Below are 19,369 nucleotides of genomic sequence, written 5' to 3' on the forward strand. Positions count from 1 at the left end.
GTTCACACTTTGATACTGACGCTGCAGAAGGAAGGACTCGTAAGTTGTCTATAGTCTTTTGTTGGATGATACCTTCCTTCCTACAGAAAAGAAAAACCACACAGTGTGATGCTCCAATAATGTCCTTTCAGAAACAAACAAACAAACAAACAAAAAACCATAGCAGTCTAGCTAGCTAGGAGCAGCAAGATCATTTGCTTTCATTCTTGCTTTCTTTTTGCTTTTGTGAAATAAGACACAACTTAACCACCAGCTCTTTCAGGGTCTTAAGGACAAGGTGCAAGGCAGATGTATCTTTCTACAGTCATGCACTCACTCCATTCTCACCTAAGTGTTAAACATTGTATGAACAGTTCTTCCAAGCAAATGGTTTCCTCTTGCCTCAACTCAAGCACCTTTATAGCCATATTAGCACCTCCACACGTCAGTTCTACACATCTCACCTTTTGGCTCTGAGCAGACTGTAAAAATATGCAGCATGACTGGTCAAATCAATGCTGTTAAAATAAAATTTCAGCAAAAATGGAATTAATTGCTGAAGGTTCACTTCAATGCCACACCTAACAACTGGTTTGTTTAGGGTTCTTTTTGGTCTTAGTTTTTTACTGGATCACTCGAGTTGAAAATCACTATTTGACTTCTTCAGAAAAGAAAAAAAAATGTAAAAATTGAATAAAGAATCATCTTCCTGGATTAGCTTGCAGGAAAGTCTTTCCCATGCAGTCCAGAGAATATGATTTCTCACCATAAATGCTAGAGATGAACCCGCTTGCTCCTTACTCTAATGCATAAAAACCTCATAAACTCCCCATTTTCTAAGGCACAGATGGAGCACAAAGAGGATTCTTTCCCATCCAGGACTGACACTCGACTTTAATGACTACAGTAGGGTTTGCATGCTCAGAAGCTCATCCTCTTTTTCTGTCTGTATCAGACATTACCTGTTCCTATGCATCATGTCCCTCTAAAATTTCTGGTTCTTTGCAAAATTTGTGTTCAACTCTAAAACACCGTCCTGAGCTATTAAGCTCATATTTTTTAAGACCAGCTGCGGTATATATGGGAAATATTCTTCTCCAGATAGAATTCCACTGCCCAAGTACAAGCAATCGTTTTTCCAAGTGTTGGAATTACATCCCTGGCATGTGAACTGTGCTCCCAAAACTAGACTTGATCACACTACCCAACGACTCAGTCTATAGATACATGAACACGGATGTGAAATCTGAGAGCAACCGGGAAAAATCTGCACTATGACAGCTGTCTACAAATGAGCAGGCCAGACACTGAAAATGATAAATCAGTCCTGTGTAATGTCATATGCCTGCAGCCCTTTAAAGCTGGGACAGTACGACTTCCTAAGCATTAGCCTGATACGTGTCCATGGCCTCAGATGGTTTTCACTTTGAAGATACCTGACTGTAACTTAAATATAATTAAATTCTTTTTCGTAAGTCTGTTTTATCTCAAACCTATGTAGTTAAATATTTCTTAGGCAGTATCGTTAACATAGTGCTCCACACCCTTCAAGAAAGCAGCACGTAGCAAGGACTAAAGAAAGCAAAAATGCAATTAATGAAGGATAGCATTTTATAAGGATAATGCCCTCAAACTTGGTATTTTTGTCAATAAACGCTCAGCCACTAAAAGCTTGGGAATTCTGAAAATCCCATTAAAAGCTCTTGCCAAATTTCTAACAGGTTTGGAATCTCTTCTTATTCTAAGATAACAATCTAATCTTATAAAACCATGCTAAAATATTAGCCTGACACATTGAGCCCATGAAGGATTCACTTCTGGAAGAACCAGTGGGTCTGAGAGAACAACAAGCATGGCTTCTGAACTCATGACAAGCTTGCAGGTTTTGAAGGGAAAGCTAACAATCTTCCAAAAAGGGTCCCTTTTTCTCCTTTCAAGTGCAACTTCCATTTTGCAATACCAGCTGCCTTTTTTGATATGCTCTTGCATTTCACTTTGCTTCAACTTACCTCCCATAGTCAAATGATACACGCTGTGATCTCCACTTAATGCTGCCAGCCTCAATACTCAAGTCAAGCTGATATGGATGCATGCACACTTTTAAGAAAATATTTCTTACCAAAAACCTTCTGGAGGGGGGGAAACAACACAAGTTCTTGAAAGAAAACCTATATGACACCAAATATATATACTGCCTTCTAGTCATTAAAAACCTAGAAAGAGGTGGTGAAACATTTCTCAACTATATGATGACGACTGAAGAAACACCCTCCTTGTGTCCCTGCTTGTTTTGGGTTAGACATGGTACTGTTTTTTTCAAGTTAGGGAGCCTTGCAGCAAGACAGTAACTATGCTGCTGATGTTATGTATAAACCACAGGACAGTGGGAGAAGAAACAGAGTATGTTTGGAATTTGTGTGGGAACAGATGAAGAAGAAGTAAGGAAACAGATGTTTAAGATCATATATTGCTATTTTCTCTCTCTCAAAAAAAAAAATAATCAGGAAGCTTGAACACTGTTTTTTTGTCAGCAGAGCTTTTGGAAACAGCAAATGGCTTACTTCCACTGATGGGTTTTAAGTTTGTTTATTCCCTTAATGATGAAAGATAAATAGGTAAAATATACGTGACTCATTTCCAAAGTATCTGCATAGGTGTACATTGGCTGTATGTAATTTCCCTCCCTACCAACTGTACCAGGTTACAAAATACAGTACTTTTAATTGCTCACCAATCCTCTTGGCTAGCACAGAAACACAATACTGCTTTTGTGAACCAAAATCTAATCAACTTGAATCTCCTTTTCATAGTCTTTGGCATATCAAAATCACTTGAAAAGTTTTTCAGCTCAAACCTTTAACAAGAGAAACGGCATTTGTTGAAAATAGTTAAAATGTTTAGGGGTTGAGCCAAAACTTGCTGATCAATGGGAGTCTCCAGGAATTTCAGAGGAATTAAGTTCTTCCCAACATGGAACCATGGGTCTCTAAAACCCAACAATACTCTTTTTCAGGAATAAAGGGGATCAGTTTCACAGTTCTCTTCGTTATTTTTTTTTTAAATTTTTTTACATGAGACTTCTGCCTTCTCTAAGTCTACTTACTACTGTAAGCCCCATCCCAAGCATGAGACGCAGTCCAGGTTCTCATCAAAGCAACAAAAAAGCACACTGCCTGATGGCAGGAGGACAGAGAGGGCACAAATAACACTCCCAGAGCATGCCCTGGCTGGAAAGAGGTCCTTCCCTCTCTCAGGAGGACCTGGAGCAACGCTTGTGCTCTGAAAAGCATGAAATCAGCACCATTTCAGGATTTAATACAGGGGTACTAGAATAAAGGGTATTGCCCATGTCTCTGTCAAGCACCTTCCCTACACACTCTGTAACAGACCGCAATTACCGCTTATTTTCACACAATTAAATATGCTTCTAGCTGCCTAAAGTTAGCTGTATTACTTGCCTATTTGCTGAAGACTTTGAGAAAGCATGTTCTAACACACAAAAGAACTACGACAACTCCTGGTCTACACTGTAAACCAGGATCATAATTTACTTCTAAATGTTTTTTTGCATTTTGAGCATATACAGGAAGATTAGGAAAGAAATTTAAAAACCAAACAAATCTAAGTTAAAAACCAACTTTGTTTAAACAGAAAACTAAAGCTTCATGTGGCAGTTTTCCTGCCAAAGAACAATTCTTTTTAGATTAAAGATGGTCTTCTCCCATTCGTTTTTAAGAAGGTTCACAGATGAAGAGGACAAGATGTCAAGTGACTTTAAAAAAACTTAAGAAATAATTGGGCACGTGGGTTATTTATCTGGCCTGATTAACACAGGGTGGTCTTGGAGGAGGATTATTTGATGCAGAGAAAGCAGTTAGTCAAATCCTCTGAAGGAGGTCATGTTGACAGATTCCAGAGTGAGAAACGAATCCTCCTCCAAAGACTGGGAAACAGAAGATGGCTTTAACCTTCTCTTCTCTCAGAAATGACTTGGTTGGAATGACCTTTGAGAACATACTGAAGGACAAACATTAACCATTGCTACTCCCAAGCCCAGCATTAATATCCTCCCATTGCAACCTGCCTGCAAGCTAGTAAACTTGCAGAATATAAAGTGAGTAGGTCCAGTATGATAGATACTTCCTCAAAATGCCCGAAGCCTTGGTTACATGTTCAGATCTAGGAAATAACAAAGGTATCAGAGCTGTTCTGAGATGTCTCAATGGTTCATACAGAAGAAAGCATATCTTATGCAGACAGCTAACTTCTTCTAGCTTGTTAAGCCTCAACCTCAAAACCACCCACACACACAGGAAGAACTGTACAGAAGAAAGACTACCTTTGCATCATAACCATTTACTGCTTACCTCACTGATGACCCAGCCCCCAAATTGCACACTGTAGGGATAATACACCACTAGAGACAAAATACCAGTGGCAGGGGAATAGCCCAGCATAAAGCTGGTAGTGTCCCAGCTGAATGCCTTTCCCTAAATCAGAATTAAAGGTGCAGACCTGGATTTTCCCAAAGCAAATACTACTGTGAACTTTCTATTTCCAGATTATTACTGACAGTTACAGTACTCTGTCGGCGATACTGCACACTTGAAAATGCTTTTCTCAGTACTTGATCTAATAGTCACACCTTGAGAGAAGAGTCTAGATACAGCAGAGTCATGGTAGCACTGCAGAGCAAAGCAGGGAAACAATGTATGGAACGAAGAAGGGACATTAAAACAGATCATGAAGCTTTACACTGGAAAGTTTCTTGTATTTTATAACACGCTGAGGAAATCTGTCCTCAGAGACACATATGGAGAGCAGAGGGAAGGGTGGCCAGCAGAGCTTCCAGTTTTGGGGGTCCACAGGGTCACAGAAAGAACATCCCCAAAATGCAAGAAGGCAGAGGCGTACATTTTTTCTTAATCTGAATCTTCACTAAATGACAAGAATAGGTCTGGGAAGGTCACACTGTGTCCACCACTGGCTTCAGCAAACATCTTTCATGCTTCTCCTCAGGAAGCATTCTTAGCACAGACCGAGATGAGCATTTGAATAGAGGGATTTAGACAAATACAAAATGAATATATTTAAAACTAAGTCGAAGGAATTCTGCATCATTTTAGACATTTTTAAAGATGTCCCCACCAGAAATATGTGAGCCATCATATTCTGTCTTCATTAGAAGAGAGACCAGGTAATTTCTTTTTCTTGATCCAGTCCCATCTAGCAGTCATTCCCAAGGGAAACAAATGCTAGACAATATTTGCTAATGAAACCCAGTGAATTAAAGCTGGCTGCTTAAGTCATTCTTGACTTTAATTTACTTCTACCAGCTATGTCAATGTCATACTGTACTAACAGACCTACTGATTTCAAAGCTACGCTTTGAAAGCTATCTGTGGGGGATAGGGTAGTACACAGTGCCAGCAAGTGTGGCACAGTAAGTGTCCAGTGAAAAGAGCCAGAAAGCTTCAATCACAGCCCAATCCTGTGCCCCTTTCCATGAGACCTGCTCACCATTGCTGGAAGACAGGCTTTGTTTTTTCCTTGAAAAAGGAGAAGGGGGAAAATAGAAGCGAAAATAAAAAGACAAAAAAAAGAAAAAACTTGAAAAAACTTTGGAAATAAAACCCCATGCAAAACAGTCTTGATACCCTGCACCAGTCAGAATTAGATAGCATAGGTACAGGCAAGAAATAGGCCTGGAATTGCTGAAATTATCAAAATTACTGGATATCTACACTTACTCACTCCATCACCAAAGAGGATGTAGTGTTTTGTAATTCATTCACCCTGAACACACCAAGGATCAGACCGTAAGCAGAACAATATAAAACCCAATTAAGATAGGTAAATTATATAGAGACATTATCTCTTTACCTAGTGGAGATCAAACCAGCAAGTTTTCTGTGAACTGCAGATAATTTCATTGCTATATTTCTATAATATGCACTAGAAGGAAGGGGAAACATCTGAAGTTATTTTTATTTCCCCGAAGTCTTCTGGCTATACTGTATGAATGCTGGGGTGGGTCTGGCATTGTCTGAAATGTGTCAGGGTCCTTTTGCATAGCCTCATTTCCTTCTTCCTGTTGCTAGGATGGATAGTTAAGCATGAAAAGCACTTGTTTACAGTACAGGACCATCCTGTTAAGCACATGAGTTCTCCTCCTCCATCTCCTTTTAACCAGTCAAGGGTGCAGTTGTGTTTATGCTGAAGCCAACAGCACAACTCCAATCAGAGGTAAATAAGAAGAGGAGCTCTCAAGAAGTCCAAACATGTGTGGGACTCTGACCAGAAAAAACTTTTATCGTGCAAAATTAATCTCTAGATATTTGCAGAAGTCATAAATCCATATGCCTCAAACAAACCCTTGCCTAGAATGAAATTAATTAGAAGAAAAGTAAAACCAAGTCACCTCTCATCCCCTTATTCTAGGAATCCTAATATAAACATTTTAGATTAATGTATGAGGACAACTCCTGTACCTTCTTCCTGCCCCTGCCAGAGGCAAAATACACAAGGTACTTGTAAGCTTCCAGGACAAGCAGCAGTCTTCCTCTCTGGCCTGGCAAGGGCAGCTGCAGAACTGGCTGGAAAGACCCTGACTCAAGAATTAAAAGTCATAGACTGGATCCATGCAACTGAGATTCAAAACTCAAATAAAAACATGAGAAGATACATTGTTGCTTTTAACTACCACTTAGAAATGAAACTTAACAATAGCTCCACGTGTTTAAAACAATGCCTCCGCACTTCCTTTTGGTAAAAAAAAAATAAAATCTATTAACAAACCAAGTTATTTTAAAAAAAGATAAAGAGATCAGGAAGTCCTAGAGGTTACAAAAGTTAACTCCAAATGCTTTGATTTCTATGAACTCACAGATTAAAGGAATCTTCACAAAACAGTAACTACATCTTCTTTTTGCATATACTACATTCCATAATCAAAGAATCTCAGTCCTAATCAGGATCCCACAGGCAAACTGAAGTAGTAACCCACAACCATTTGCTAGAGAGACATCCATCCCACTTCCTGGCCGCTTCAGCCTTTCTCTTTTTTTGTTGGTTCTACAGAGATGAAGATCAGGATGCCTACAGGACATCAGTAAGGACACCTGGAAGACAAGATAGCAGGCTACAGCTGTGGAATCAACAGAGGCACCTAACACCAACTCCGTGTCCTGTCAGCCTGCAACGGTGTGGTTGCGAGACGGATGCTTAATCAGTCTGGCACTGAACTGTTGATAGACTCATACTCAGAGGCTCATTTGAAATCTGCTTGCCTATTATCCTCAAGTTCACTACAAACAGCCTCAAAACATAACCTGACTCAGAGCACTGTTACTGATTTGCTGCTGGGTATTTCTCGATCAGGGCACGGCAATTCAAACAGATCACACTTACTCCTGTAAAAACATAAAAGCATTTGTAACTCATGCCTATGATAAAATCACATTCCTCAGTCTTCAATTCACACGTGTTAAGTACTATGACACATCAGGCAGAACCTTCTGACCTGGTCGAATACATTGTTTAAATGTAGTTGTTTCTTCAATGCTCTGATTTTCCCGAAGAGAACAGGGGTATAAAAAAATAGAAGAAAAAAAAGACTGGGGAATCACTAAGTGCCCTTGACTGGGAATAGAGCTCATTAGGCTGATGGCAACGCATCGCTCAACAGCTTCTCGGTTATGGTGGAAGTCAGTCATTGGTGGTGGTTTGCAAAAAAGAGGAGGGTGTGATAGGGCACGTAAAACTGCCCGACTGGAAACAGCATCGCCTTTCTGTTTGCCTCGAGAAGGTGGCGGAGGGGGGTGATGCCGGCTGGCGGGAGGTGCTGCTCCTCCACCGGGATCAAAGCCTCCGGGGATGACACCAGGGCTGGCCACCGCCGCACGGGGGGAGCCACCGGGCTCCTGGAGGCCATCGGGCTAATTGCGAAGAACTTCAAAAGAAACTCGGCGGTTCCCGTTCCGCAAGGACTCCCGGAAAAAAAAAAAAAAAAGAGAGAAAAGAAAAGAAAAGAAACGAAAGAAAAAAGAAAGGTGTGCGTGTAAAAGAAACACCAAAAAAGAATGAGAAGAGATGAGCCTCGGTGCCCTCCACTGCCAGCGGCCGCACCCTGCGCGCCGTTCCGCGCCCGCGGCACCTCCGCGGCTCCTGCCCCAGGCCCTGCGGTGTAACCCCCTCGGCCCGCGCTCCCCGACCGCTGCCGCAACAGACCGCGCTCCTCAGCGATGAAAGTCACTCCGGGCTCCCGCAGCGCGCCCGTCCCACCTGGGGCTGCCGCCGCCCCGACGGGCGCGCTTCAGCCCCGCAAACGCGGACGGGCCGGCGGGACGAAGACCCTGGCTGCGGATGCACCACACCGCACCGCGGGCCGGGGCAGCCGCCACCCGCGGGAAGCCGCCTGCGCTCCGGCCAGCGCTGCCTTTTCGGCCGGTGCGGGGTAACAAAAGAGGGACCCCCAACACCCAGCCCCCCGCGCTGCCCCCGCAGCACCTCCCGGCAGCGCTGTCTGCGATGCGCGGAGCGTGCGCCTCCGGGCGCGCAACCGCCCCCCCCGCAACGGGCAGGGCGGGTGAGCCCCGAGCTTACGTGTGAGGATCATGGTGTCCCGCCTGCCTGGCCGCCTGCGTCCTGCCCGCCCGCCTGCCTGCCTGCGCGGCGGCGGCTGCAACTGACACCCGGCGCGGAGGCGCGGCGCGGCCGCCCGGCCCCCTCCGGCGCCCCCGCCCCCGCCCCCGCCGCCCGGCCCGGCCCGGCCCGGCCCGGCCCGCCCCGCCCCGCGTCCCCCGCCCCGCCGCCCGCGGACGGAAAGTTACGCGCAGGCAGGCGCAGCCCGGGCAAGCGCCCACCTGGTCACGACCCATAAGTACAGGCGGAAAGTGGCCCCCTCCCCGCTGCACACCTCCACAAACCAAAGGCAATGTGGTCGAGGACGACCTAACGGCTCCTGCCCCCTTTGCTCCTGTGGGATTTTGAATGGCTGTCGGCTATGGCAGTGCGCGTGTGGGCGATAGTGATGTCTGTAAAAAGCTTTCAGCAAAGCTCTAAATACTTTTTTGCAGGAAACGTGCAAAGAGTGCCAACGAGGACAGCAGCACTTGGTGTTACACTTTGGTGAGGGCTGGGCAGGCCTGTGCAGCCCCAGGCGTGGGGGATGCTGAGCCTTCAGTCTCAGCAAGCTGTGCAGGTTGGCCAGGGGATGCTGGCCAAGAGTGCTCTGAAATGCTGAAAATTCCTCCACACCGTGAAAGTCTCAGCCTGGACCTGGATGGAAACCAACAAGTGTTTTCCCTATGGGGACCACAGCAGGGCCGTAGGCAGGCATGGCTTGCAGACAGCAAAGCAAAGCCTTGGCTTCATAACTCTGTGCCTGGGAGTCCCTCCCTACACCATTTACTCCCCTGTATATTTTGCAAAGATTGTTCAGATGCTTATTTCTTGGCTGTTGCTCATGTTCAGGGCTTCAAAATGGCACAAAATAGCCACTTTTGAGCAGCTGCCAAACTGTCAGCATGGAAAAAGTACTGTGAAATTCTGAAAATATCTGGGTCCCATCAAAGACCACGATTGGTTCATTTTCTTCTAAGCCAACATCGTATTTTATACTTACTGGTGTTATTCTAAGATTCAGTTGTCATTTCTGTCAGATATAGGGTATATACAGTGTAGTGCCTGAGCAGGCAATTTGCTGAAGAATAAACATCTCCCCCTTCTATAGGCTGCAAACTGTGGCCAGTTGGCTATTACAGTGTTGTTTCTGGAAACGTCTACGCAGCTCCAGGTCATTAATTAACTTTAATAGCCCAGAAAAGGATGGAACTGCACTATATCTTCAGGCTTGACTTTACATGTTGCCTGCTTAATCGATTACCTCTTCATATCTAAACTTGTACCGGCTCTTTTTGGCATAGCCACATTTACCTGCATTTTTGAATGCTTCTTGTAAGGCACCAGGATATATGTTTACAAGGTTGGTCAGGCCCGTAAAATGTGAATTCTTAACTTGACACAAGGAAGACAGATATACGCTATGCCCCAGCTGTTGAACAGAGAAGGTAATAATCCCAGCCTAGTTGGCTTTCTGTCTGTATTGTCTATAGTTTTATACAGTTTGGAGAATAGGGAGTGATGGAATAATCATGACAAGAGATGGAAAATGCTGGTTGCACATTGTATGTGATTTTCAGTGTCTGAATTCCAGAAAATAGAAAAATCTCCAATAAGCATCCTCAAAAGGAAGGGGGGTGGGGGTGGGGGGGTGGGGAGGAAGAGACAAAATTGTATCCAGAACACGTGGGAAAGCGTGCTGGTACTAAGGCATTTCCATCACAGTGACAATGCAGGAACCAGAAGACCACCATGTGTCAAGTTAATACTCTCAGTGAAAAGCAGGGTTTATTCTTGTAAACGTGGACTGCCTAGGCTGCTTCCCGAATCAAGCCTGCATCTCGATATTGGAAGCTTTTGTATAGGACCCACAGGAAGCTTTTGAAGAAGAACAGAGTGGATTTTTACTCTACAGAAAAAATGAGAAGGGTTTGGAGGACCTGGCAGTGTGAAAGGGAACTGAAAAAAAGCTAAGAATGAGAGGAGGAGACGTGCAGAAGTAAAAGTGAGAGGGCTGTGTGATAGACGGAAAACAAGAATTTGAAGTCAGAGAGTTTTGTTTGAGGATTCTGAAAGGGTTGAGTGATGAGATCAGTGAGTACTCAACAAATGTGGCCCAGACACAGAAGATGAGAAGCTCTCAATAGTTAAATCAAGGGTTAGCATTCTCAAGTCTACCACTTTGTAAAATAGCATGAACGATGATGCTGATGCTGATAAAACACTATGTATGTGCTTTAGTTCAGCCATCCTGTTCTGCTTGCAAAGCTAATCAGCTCCCACAGCAAAGGAGGAATCTCCATCCTCATTCAGTCTTTGTGGATTCCCTCAGCCATGTCAGAACCAGTGACTTTTGTGATGGAGAGGTCTGTCTGCTGGGATCATCGCTAAATAGATGCTGGAGGATTATCACTGACCTGGATTAGATTCTTGCTGGTAATCTGAAAGAGAAAGGCTTTGATTCTAGTTTGTTATCAACCCTTGAAGACAGGCAGTCTCTCTGGCTCACATTTTAACCTGGAATTCTATAGGGCTGCTTAAGCAGGCGTATTTTTGGAGCTGAAAAGCAAGGAGCCAGTCTCGCATTCATTGTAAAACGTAAAACGTGCTCAGAGGAGCATTCCACCTGAGGCATGGGTGTTTAGCAGGCTACAGCCGCCCTCACTCATCTGGCTTTAAAAAAATCAGTAGAGCTTTGGCCTTTAATATTTTTATTTCTTTATATCTCTGGCTATGCAAAGATCAGGCAGCTGCCTGAGAGAGACACAGGATTTTAGAAGTAGCCTGGCTAAGAGGATTGTTTCTGTGGAGTACTGTTATCCTTAACGCAATCAATGAGCTCTTGCTGGATGGTAAAGTGATTGTAAAGGATTGCCCGACAGGCACAATTATTCACTTTAAAAGGTGAATTCTCCTTCTGTTGTAAGTGCATAAGGAAGTGATTCGATTCGGAGGATGGCATCTAATAAGAAGGACTTGATTGTCTTCTGTTCTCCCTCCCAGGCCCAGATGCCTTAATGGTTAACTGTACCCTTGTCATCCTTTTGCTTCTAAATAGTGCAGTACACAGAGAACTCCCAATTTGTAATTAGTCAACTGACCTGCTGGTACAAACACAGGATTGTCAGACACATGGTTGCAATTCTAAACGCTAGTATTAATATCCTCTTAGCAGCAGCATGATAGATGATAGAGCTGTTTCAGCCCGAGTTTCCAGGCCTCTGGCTCTAGGTTTGGATTCCTTGTCAACTGAGTATTTGTGTGTAGCATTTCCACAGTCCAGAGGACCTTCATGTTCCAACCATTGTCAGTGAAATAATTAAGGCTGCATTTTCTAGCATTTGACGTTACTGAAAGTAATTATTTAAAGGAGTCTGTAATTGTTCAGGCCTCTTGAAAAAGAATATTTACATTATCACTTCTCAGAGATCAGTACTAAAAACACCTTGCTTTCAGAGAAGGAAAGCTAGTGTTTCACCTACTAGAGAACCACAAAATAGAAGAAAGCATCTTTCCAAAGGACTTTTAAACAAAATACATAGTAAATTCATTACATAGCATAAACATAGGTACTGCTCTACTGTTTGTAATTGATGGGCGCGCGCTGTTGTAGAAATCTTCCTTTAGAAATAAACAGTATTAAAAATATTACCAGCTCATCACGTAGAGGAGATTCTTACTTATATTTGATCCCAGGCGACATTTAGGGTTTCCCCCCCCCCCTTTTTTTAAACAGTAAACAATAAAGAAAATTAACCTTGCCTTATTCTTTGTGGTGCATATAACTGTTTTGAAAGAAGGGATCAGTGAGCAATATGTTTTTGTCTGCTTTTGCATGCCTTCAAACACCGTGAGTTCAACAGTCCAGGCTGAAAATGAAATTACCAGGTTCACACTGTACTTGAGGAAGGCTCTATTATATGGATGCACAAACGTATAAGAAATAAAAATTGATTGACAAAGATACAGTTTGGTAAAATATAAATACAGATAAACAGGAGCAGGTGGAGGGGAAATAAATATTTTCATTCTGTTTTAAACACAGGGTAAACATCTTACATGGAATACCACAGGTTTATAGAAACTGGTGGAGATGGAGGGTATCTTTTCCATATTGTGTTTAAGAAGCTGTCACTAGTGATTTATTTTTTGAAGGCTGCAGAATTTTCTCCTGTTAATGGATCAGCCTTCCCTTCAATTTAAAGCTGCATTTTTACATTTTAAACAGTGATTCACCTTTGGAAAAGTAACCAACTGAATTTACCTTTTAAGAAGGTAGGGAAAGCAGGTTTGGGTAAACTAAACCTTATTTAGAAGAAGTACTAACAGAGGGTAATTAGAATTTCTAACCTTTGATGAAGGCTCAGAGATGATCCAGAGTAAATATATTACTTGTGGCACATAGGAAAAAATCTTGCTTCCTTATACTTAGAAAATTCAGAATAACTTTCTTTTACTGATAAAGACAGCATCCATAATCGATCACTGCTTCACAACAACAAATCTGAATCTGACATTATCAGGACTAAAACCTTTGCATGTATGTGGTAGAAGTGGTTGTGTCAGCGAGACCTAATGGATGCACAGGTCACAGAGGCCTGACTTTAACACTCTCAGTAGAGAAAGCTGTAACAAAGGTTTGGCTCAGCCAAGGCACCATCCCTAGGTTTAGCTGTGGTAGCTGCCCTGGTGGCAGTGTGGCAGCAGAGCTCTGTGGCACCTGGGGTCATCCCTGGCCCCTCTCCTCTCTTTGTAGTCATTTGAATGGCAGCAGCTGTGCCTGGATTTGCACCCCTGCTTCTCTTCATCTGTGCTTACAGGTCATGCTGTGCAATGGAGTGGGAGAGGAAGACAGCACAAAGGATGCTTTTACTCAAAATATGTATTACAGAATGATCAAAAGATGAGCAACTTGATGATGGTGCATAATGGAGGCAGGATATATATATCAGGTTTGTGTTGCTTGGGAAAAAAGAGGGCTTTTTCCAACGAGTGCTCTTGTTTTCAGTCTGTCTTCTTGTGACAGAAGCTATATTATTACTAAATCAACCAGCTCTTCCCTCTTCTTTTTTAAGCAAATATATTTTACTTTCCACCTCTAAACCTGTAAGTTTCCAAGGCATTCCAATGGTAAGATGCGTTGGGTTTTTTTTAAACCTCACTCTGTGTTCATGCATGACCTCCAGTCTAATGAAGAAAAAAGGTCACAGACAACAGTAACCTTCATTAAAACAAGATTTAAGATGCAAGTTGCCCACTAAAGTAGATGAAAACTGAAAGACTGGTGCCTTAAACATGTCAAAACAGTGGTTAAAAAATGGTTTATGAAGCACCTGTGTTGTTATAATACACATGAGATGCTAGACTTTTCAGCATGATACCCTGGGACAGACCATGTCAGCCATGCAGTGCCCAGCTGGGGTTAAAAGGAGTAGAAGGGAGAGAAATCAAGTTTTCTCTCTCTCTCTTTTTTTTAAAAAAATTATTATTATTGTAAGTAAAGGAAGGATGAACAATAAAAAATTTCCTTTCCAGAACAATTTTTTTCTTACTTCCATCTTCCATCTTGTTTGATCCAAGGCTTTTTAGTTAAATGAACTCTATATTCATTAAACCTGTTTCCTCTGGAGGAAATAGGCACATGCATCCACCTGGACCAGTTGACCCATTATGTGAAAGACTGCTGCTGTTTTAGCCTTGGGGAATCTCCAGGACTCAGGAAATAATTTTAAACCTATGACTCAATAAAGCACAATAACTATGGGAACTGGAACACATACACTGTGATGGCTAATTTCACCTCAGCATTCATCAGGGGACATACTAGCTTGATGCTACAGTGTGGAGAGTAGCTATTGTTAACGTAAAGTGAAGCTACAGAGACAGCGAAGAAGGAAAACATATGTTAATAAATTCAGTGAACAAAGTCAGGCCTGGTGTAAGTCAGGAGAGATTAATAATCCTTCTTGGTCTTGTTCTTGACAGCATGCTAGGCTGAGACTCAAAATACCTATCTGCAGTCTTGTCCTGTTTTAACTTACTGGGCAGCCTTGGTCTTTCCATTCCCTTTCTCATACTTCATTTTTCCCTAGATAAAATAGGGAGAATAATACGTGCCTCTTTTGTGAAGCCCTTGAGATGTACTGTGGAAAGCACTGCATGAGATTATTATGCTGATACTGTGCCTAATAAAAATGCTCTTGAAGACTGCCAGTTTGACTACTTCTTTCATTGTCCATGCCTGTGTTCTTTGCTTATTGTAACTGAAAAACAGCTTACAGCAGCAATTACCTTGTGTTTTACCGGGAGATGTATACATGCAGACACTTACTTAAGCCCACTTTAAGTAACTTGCTGGAGTGTCAACACCCCTAATAATGTCTGAGGAAAGATGAGAGAAGTGGAGGGGGAAGCTAGCTGTCTTGCCAGCAAGAACAGAGTTGGAGAAGATTTATTAGGTGTATATTACCCAGATAAATGTGATCCTGACTTGAATGAGAGCCAGCAACAGCAAGGGGAGAGGGTCAGACAGAAAGAAGTGGCTGTTTGGCCTTCGTCAACAGATTCGAGACCTGACGGGGATTAGGAGGAGTAACAGAATTGTTGGGGTGTTCATTCGTCTCTCTAAAATTTAGGATTATGAATTCTGAATGGATGGCAAATTTAGCTGAAAAATGCTTCCTCCTCTATGCTACGTTTCTCTTTCTATCCCAGCATGTTACAGAGAGTAAGAGTACCGTATGATATTATTTGTGAACATGATACAATACATAGAAGTGACTGACAAGTTAATAGGAGCTTGCATGTTTTAAAAACAAAGACACGTATTTTGTTACATGACCACAAGAAAAAGAAACATGGAAAGTGGTTAGTTTGCTTTCATATTTCAACACTGTCACATTATGAAGGGCTACCTTTTTTACTCTGCTTGTTTCTGAGGTTTTACTTTTGCCTTCATATCATTTTACAGAGACATGGTGAATGAGTTTGTTCTTGAAAGAGTGAATCTCTCATGTCTAACCTTAGCCCAGAGCAGTTTTTTAATATCTAAACTGATTTTTTTTTAAAGAGAGATTCTTACCATTCCTTATTACTAAGAACATTTGAAAGTGCATTATTTTTACTAAAGCAAACATCACCACCACCACCCCTCCCCAAAACCAGGGTCCTCTCATATTCTGAAATGCCTTTTTTTCATTAGACTTCAAAATGCAAAGACAGGTAGCAGCATTGGAGGATGCTTCTACCTAAATCTCTTTGTCCAGTACATCTGACAAACTTGAGTTGCCTGGCTGTTATATTGAGCTTTACAACAGTTCTGTCACTAAAGCAATGTAGCAAACCCTTCACTCACTTCCTATTATTTTAGATAAAAAATGCGATAAAACAGATTCTCTGCTGTTGTAGATGGTCATTTTTGAAGCCTCTGGTTGCACAGAAATTTGCAAGAGCTAAGGAGCTATCTGTGTAATTCAGGTAAACACAATTTATTCTAGTGTAATGCAGATTTACCTTCCAGATAACAGGCTTAGTCATTCTATAGCAAGTTATTCACATTTTTATACACCGCCTTCAGTAGAGCAACAAATGCATCCTGAAAAACCCCTTTCTTCTTCTACCACCACCAACTGTCCAGCTGCCCTGGTACTGTGATATGCCCTGTGGGGATCTGAGAAATTACATATCTGGAACAGATACAGCTCTAATGTTCTTAAAAGCCTTTTGCAATTGCATTCTTTGGGTCTTTTGTTTCTGATGGTTTTACTGAGGATTCATTAATATATATGGTGTGTGGTACAAGACAATAAATAGATAGGGAACCTAATTATTTCTTCATGGGCCCCAGTTTGCACAACATTATTTATAGGATGTGGTGCTAACAAGGGTATGGACCATTTCTGGTTTTGTACCTCTACAATGAGAAGGGTCTGTTTTGAGAAAAAGTAACATAGGAGAAAAAAGTCTGATTCACCTAACCTGCTTTTTGTTTGATCACAACTTCAGAGAGTTCAAGGCAGCCAGGAACATACCTGTGCTAGGATCAGTGGGGCAAGTGATTAACGTTGATAGGATGTCTTGCACCTTTCATGCTCAAACTAGAACTTTGTCTCCTTTGAAACAAGAGCCTTTACATCACTCAGTAGAATTATATTTCTCATGAGCAGCATTAGAGTACAGAAATAGTCACAATTTTCTTTGCTGAGGAATCTTTATTTTTTCCAGATATAGAAGGTCTATTAAATCTCAAGATTAACAGTTTTCCTGGCATCTGATTTTTAGCCAGGATGTATAAACAATGACATGAAAGGTGTGTATGCAGAACTTTCTATCTGATTTACCAGTAGCTCTTTAGAATCTGTCATGCATGTCATATTGACCTTACAAACTTAATTACCTAAGCTCTAAGAAACCACATGCTTGCCTCTCAGCACCTTAATGTAAATCAGTGACAGCACTAAGAAAAAGCCCTAACAAAAAGACATCCTGAAACCTCCTGAAAACTTAGATTCTAACAGGTCAGAATATGGAATCTCTTAGTTGATGAAGTGAATTGAATTATTTGGAAAACATTTGGAAGTAAAAGCCACATCCAATTTGGCCTAGGGTGTAAGAATCCCGTGTGTCAAAAAATTATGAGCTGGATACCCCAAAATCATAGACTGTCTTGAAGTTAATACGTTTTAAACACACAGTTTAGAAACTCTGTTTTAATATCAAATACAAGAATTTTATGTGATTGCCAACATGCAAAAACTGAACCAAACCTAAAAGTTGGTGTTCACCTTTATGTTAGAAAGATATCTGAAGACTTTGATAGCTTAGCTCCTGTGCTATTTCTGTTGCATTTCAGAAAGTTAGCTGACTTCATTGTGATTTGGGCCATGCAGAAAACTCCCTGGATAGCGTATAGAATGAGAACAGGGACAATTAATCCTTAGCTTTGGTTCTGAGATAGCGAGCTATTGCCCACCAAGACAAACTTTTAGCTAACCTAGGATTCTTGGGTGCTCCATCTGTTTCTAAAAGGCAGAACAGTTTCCTGCATTACTTTTTCCCCCCCTAGGTCATGTAAAAAGCTTTGTGTCTGGATTAAGAATTTCTCATCTTCACGTCTGTAGCACCTATGCTAGGTATTTCTGTCACCTGCTGACAGTTTCTTCACCTCTTTTCTTTCATTTTCTTTCCTTCTGTTTCTCTTTTCTGCTTCTTTTGCCTCTACATAGCTAACTGCTACCAATAGAGATTGCAAGGGGGACAAGTTTTCTGCTCAGTTCTTTTCCTCATCTCCTCCTCCTCTGGCCAATGCAAGTGGAGAGCAGGTGGAACATCAGATCCAGAGCTGCTGAACAGTGTTACCCAACAAGTAAAAAGAGAAAAGCAAACAAACCAAAAGAAAGATATATCTAGTTTCTAGGAGAAACTGGGAATCTAGGTCTAAAAAGGAAAAATATTAGCAAGACTGAGAGATGAGATCACTGCTAGACTGAGTGAACTGTGAGCAAACCATATCTGCAATTGTACAGCTAATGAAAATCTATCAATTAATTTAATGTTTCCGTGGAGCCAGGTGATACTCTGTGCCCAGAACCCTCGGATATGAATAAACATAGTAAATGAAACAGGAAAGAGAATGGTCTCAAATTATCCTGCTGAATTTCTGCTAGAATTGCTTTATATAGCAATTAGTTACGTTAGGGTGGAAATCATCAGAGCACACAAAGTATAATGTAAAAAAAATTGAGAGCTACCTACTGTTTTATAGCTACTCTATAACATAGTGCAGAGCATAATGGAAAGTTCAGACAATTCCAATGGATTGGTCTGCTTATCTTGATATAATATTTGTCATCTTTTATGATCTCCTTTCTTGATTAGAAAGGGCTTTATTTATTTCAGGGTAAAATGGAATTTAAACCTTGTTCCTACAAAATCATGTATGCAACTCCACTTGGTGTGAAGGGTATATTGAAATTTGAGTGCATCATGGCCTTAGTTTTTAGGTGATGGATTTTCAGGCTTTTTCACAGACCATTTTTGTGATCTCAACCACACTTCATTTGAAACTCTTATTCCATCAAGAATACTTCTCAAGAATGAAAAGCTGATGCTTTATCCTCTGGCCACTTGTACCTACTATTCTGATCTGGCTGATAATGCCAGAAATCAAAGTACAGATTCTCAGAACAGCAAGGCTTTTCATAATGATCTGTCTGCATGAAAAGTCCATGTGTCAGCTAAAATGAATTTCTAATAATGCTTGGCACTGAATGAGTGACTTGTCTCAAAGGAGTACGCCAAGCACTGTTTATCTGATCTTTGTAACAGTGAAATAGTTTTCACCTATTTGAATGATCTTTGTCTTAGCCATCTTTATATCAAGAAGCTTATACTGGATATGATATCCTCAAAATCAACACAGAGATTTTTTTTTTTTTTAAATAAGGAAATAAAAACACACTAGTGATACTTGCACTGGTGTGCTCAATAGCGTTTCTCTGTTGTGCAGGGAACAAAATTTTCTGTGCTTGCCTAAAATTCTGGAGAACTTTATGGTACTTTTTAAAGCTAGGCAAATAAGTTCTGTAGCTTTCTCGATGTATGAGTTTAATATATCTTTTAAAGATGTTACCTGTGAGTGCGATGTCCTTTTTCATTCTATACTTAATTACTCAGTGTCATTTTCAGAACATGCTACTATGCAAACTCTGTGCAATGCCACAAACTTGTGAATGTGGCTCTGAAAAAAAAAAAAAAAAAGCAAAAGCAA

At 41.5% G+C, this 19,369-nt stretch overlaps 1 protein-coding gene across 5 annotated transcripts in view; it reads right to left on the bottom strand.

Moving 5' to 3' along the window:
* Positions 1 to 19,369, bottom strand: part of DLC1 (DLC1 Rho GTPase activating protein) — a 231,565-nt gene that overhangs the window by 30,617 nt on the left and 181,579 nt on the right. Inside the window, exon 1 of one of the 5 annotated variants that reach the window (XM_080385796.1) lies at positions 8,584 to 8,703. The exons of 2 other annotated variants lie outside the window; for them this stretch is intronic. In XM_080385796.1, coding sequence (XP_080241922.1) covers positions 8,584 to 8,596 — 13 coding nt within the window. In that variant the 5' untranslated portion in view covers positions 8,597 to 8,703. Of the gene's footprint in view, positions 1 to 8,262; positions 8,439 to 8,487; positions 8,527 to 8,583; positions 8,704 to 19,369 lie in introns of those variants that run through there. 2 more of the 5 variants (XM_080385799.1, XM_080385797.1) reach the window with 2 other exon arrangements.

The sequence above is a fragment of the Falco punctatus genome, assembly GCF_963210335.1.
Source record: "Falco punctatus genome assembly, chromosome: 1".
NCBI classification, from domain to species: Eukaryota; Metazoa; Chordata; class Aves; order Falconiformes; family Falconidae; genus Falco; species Falco punctatus.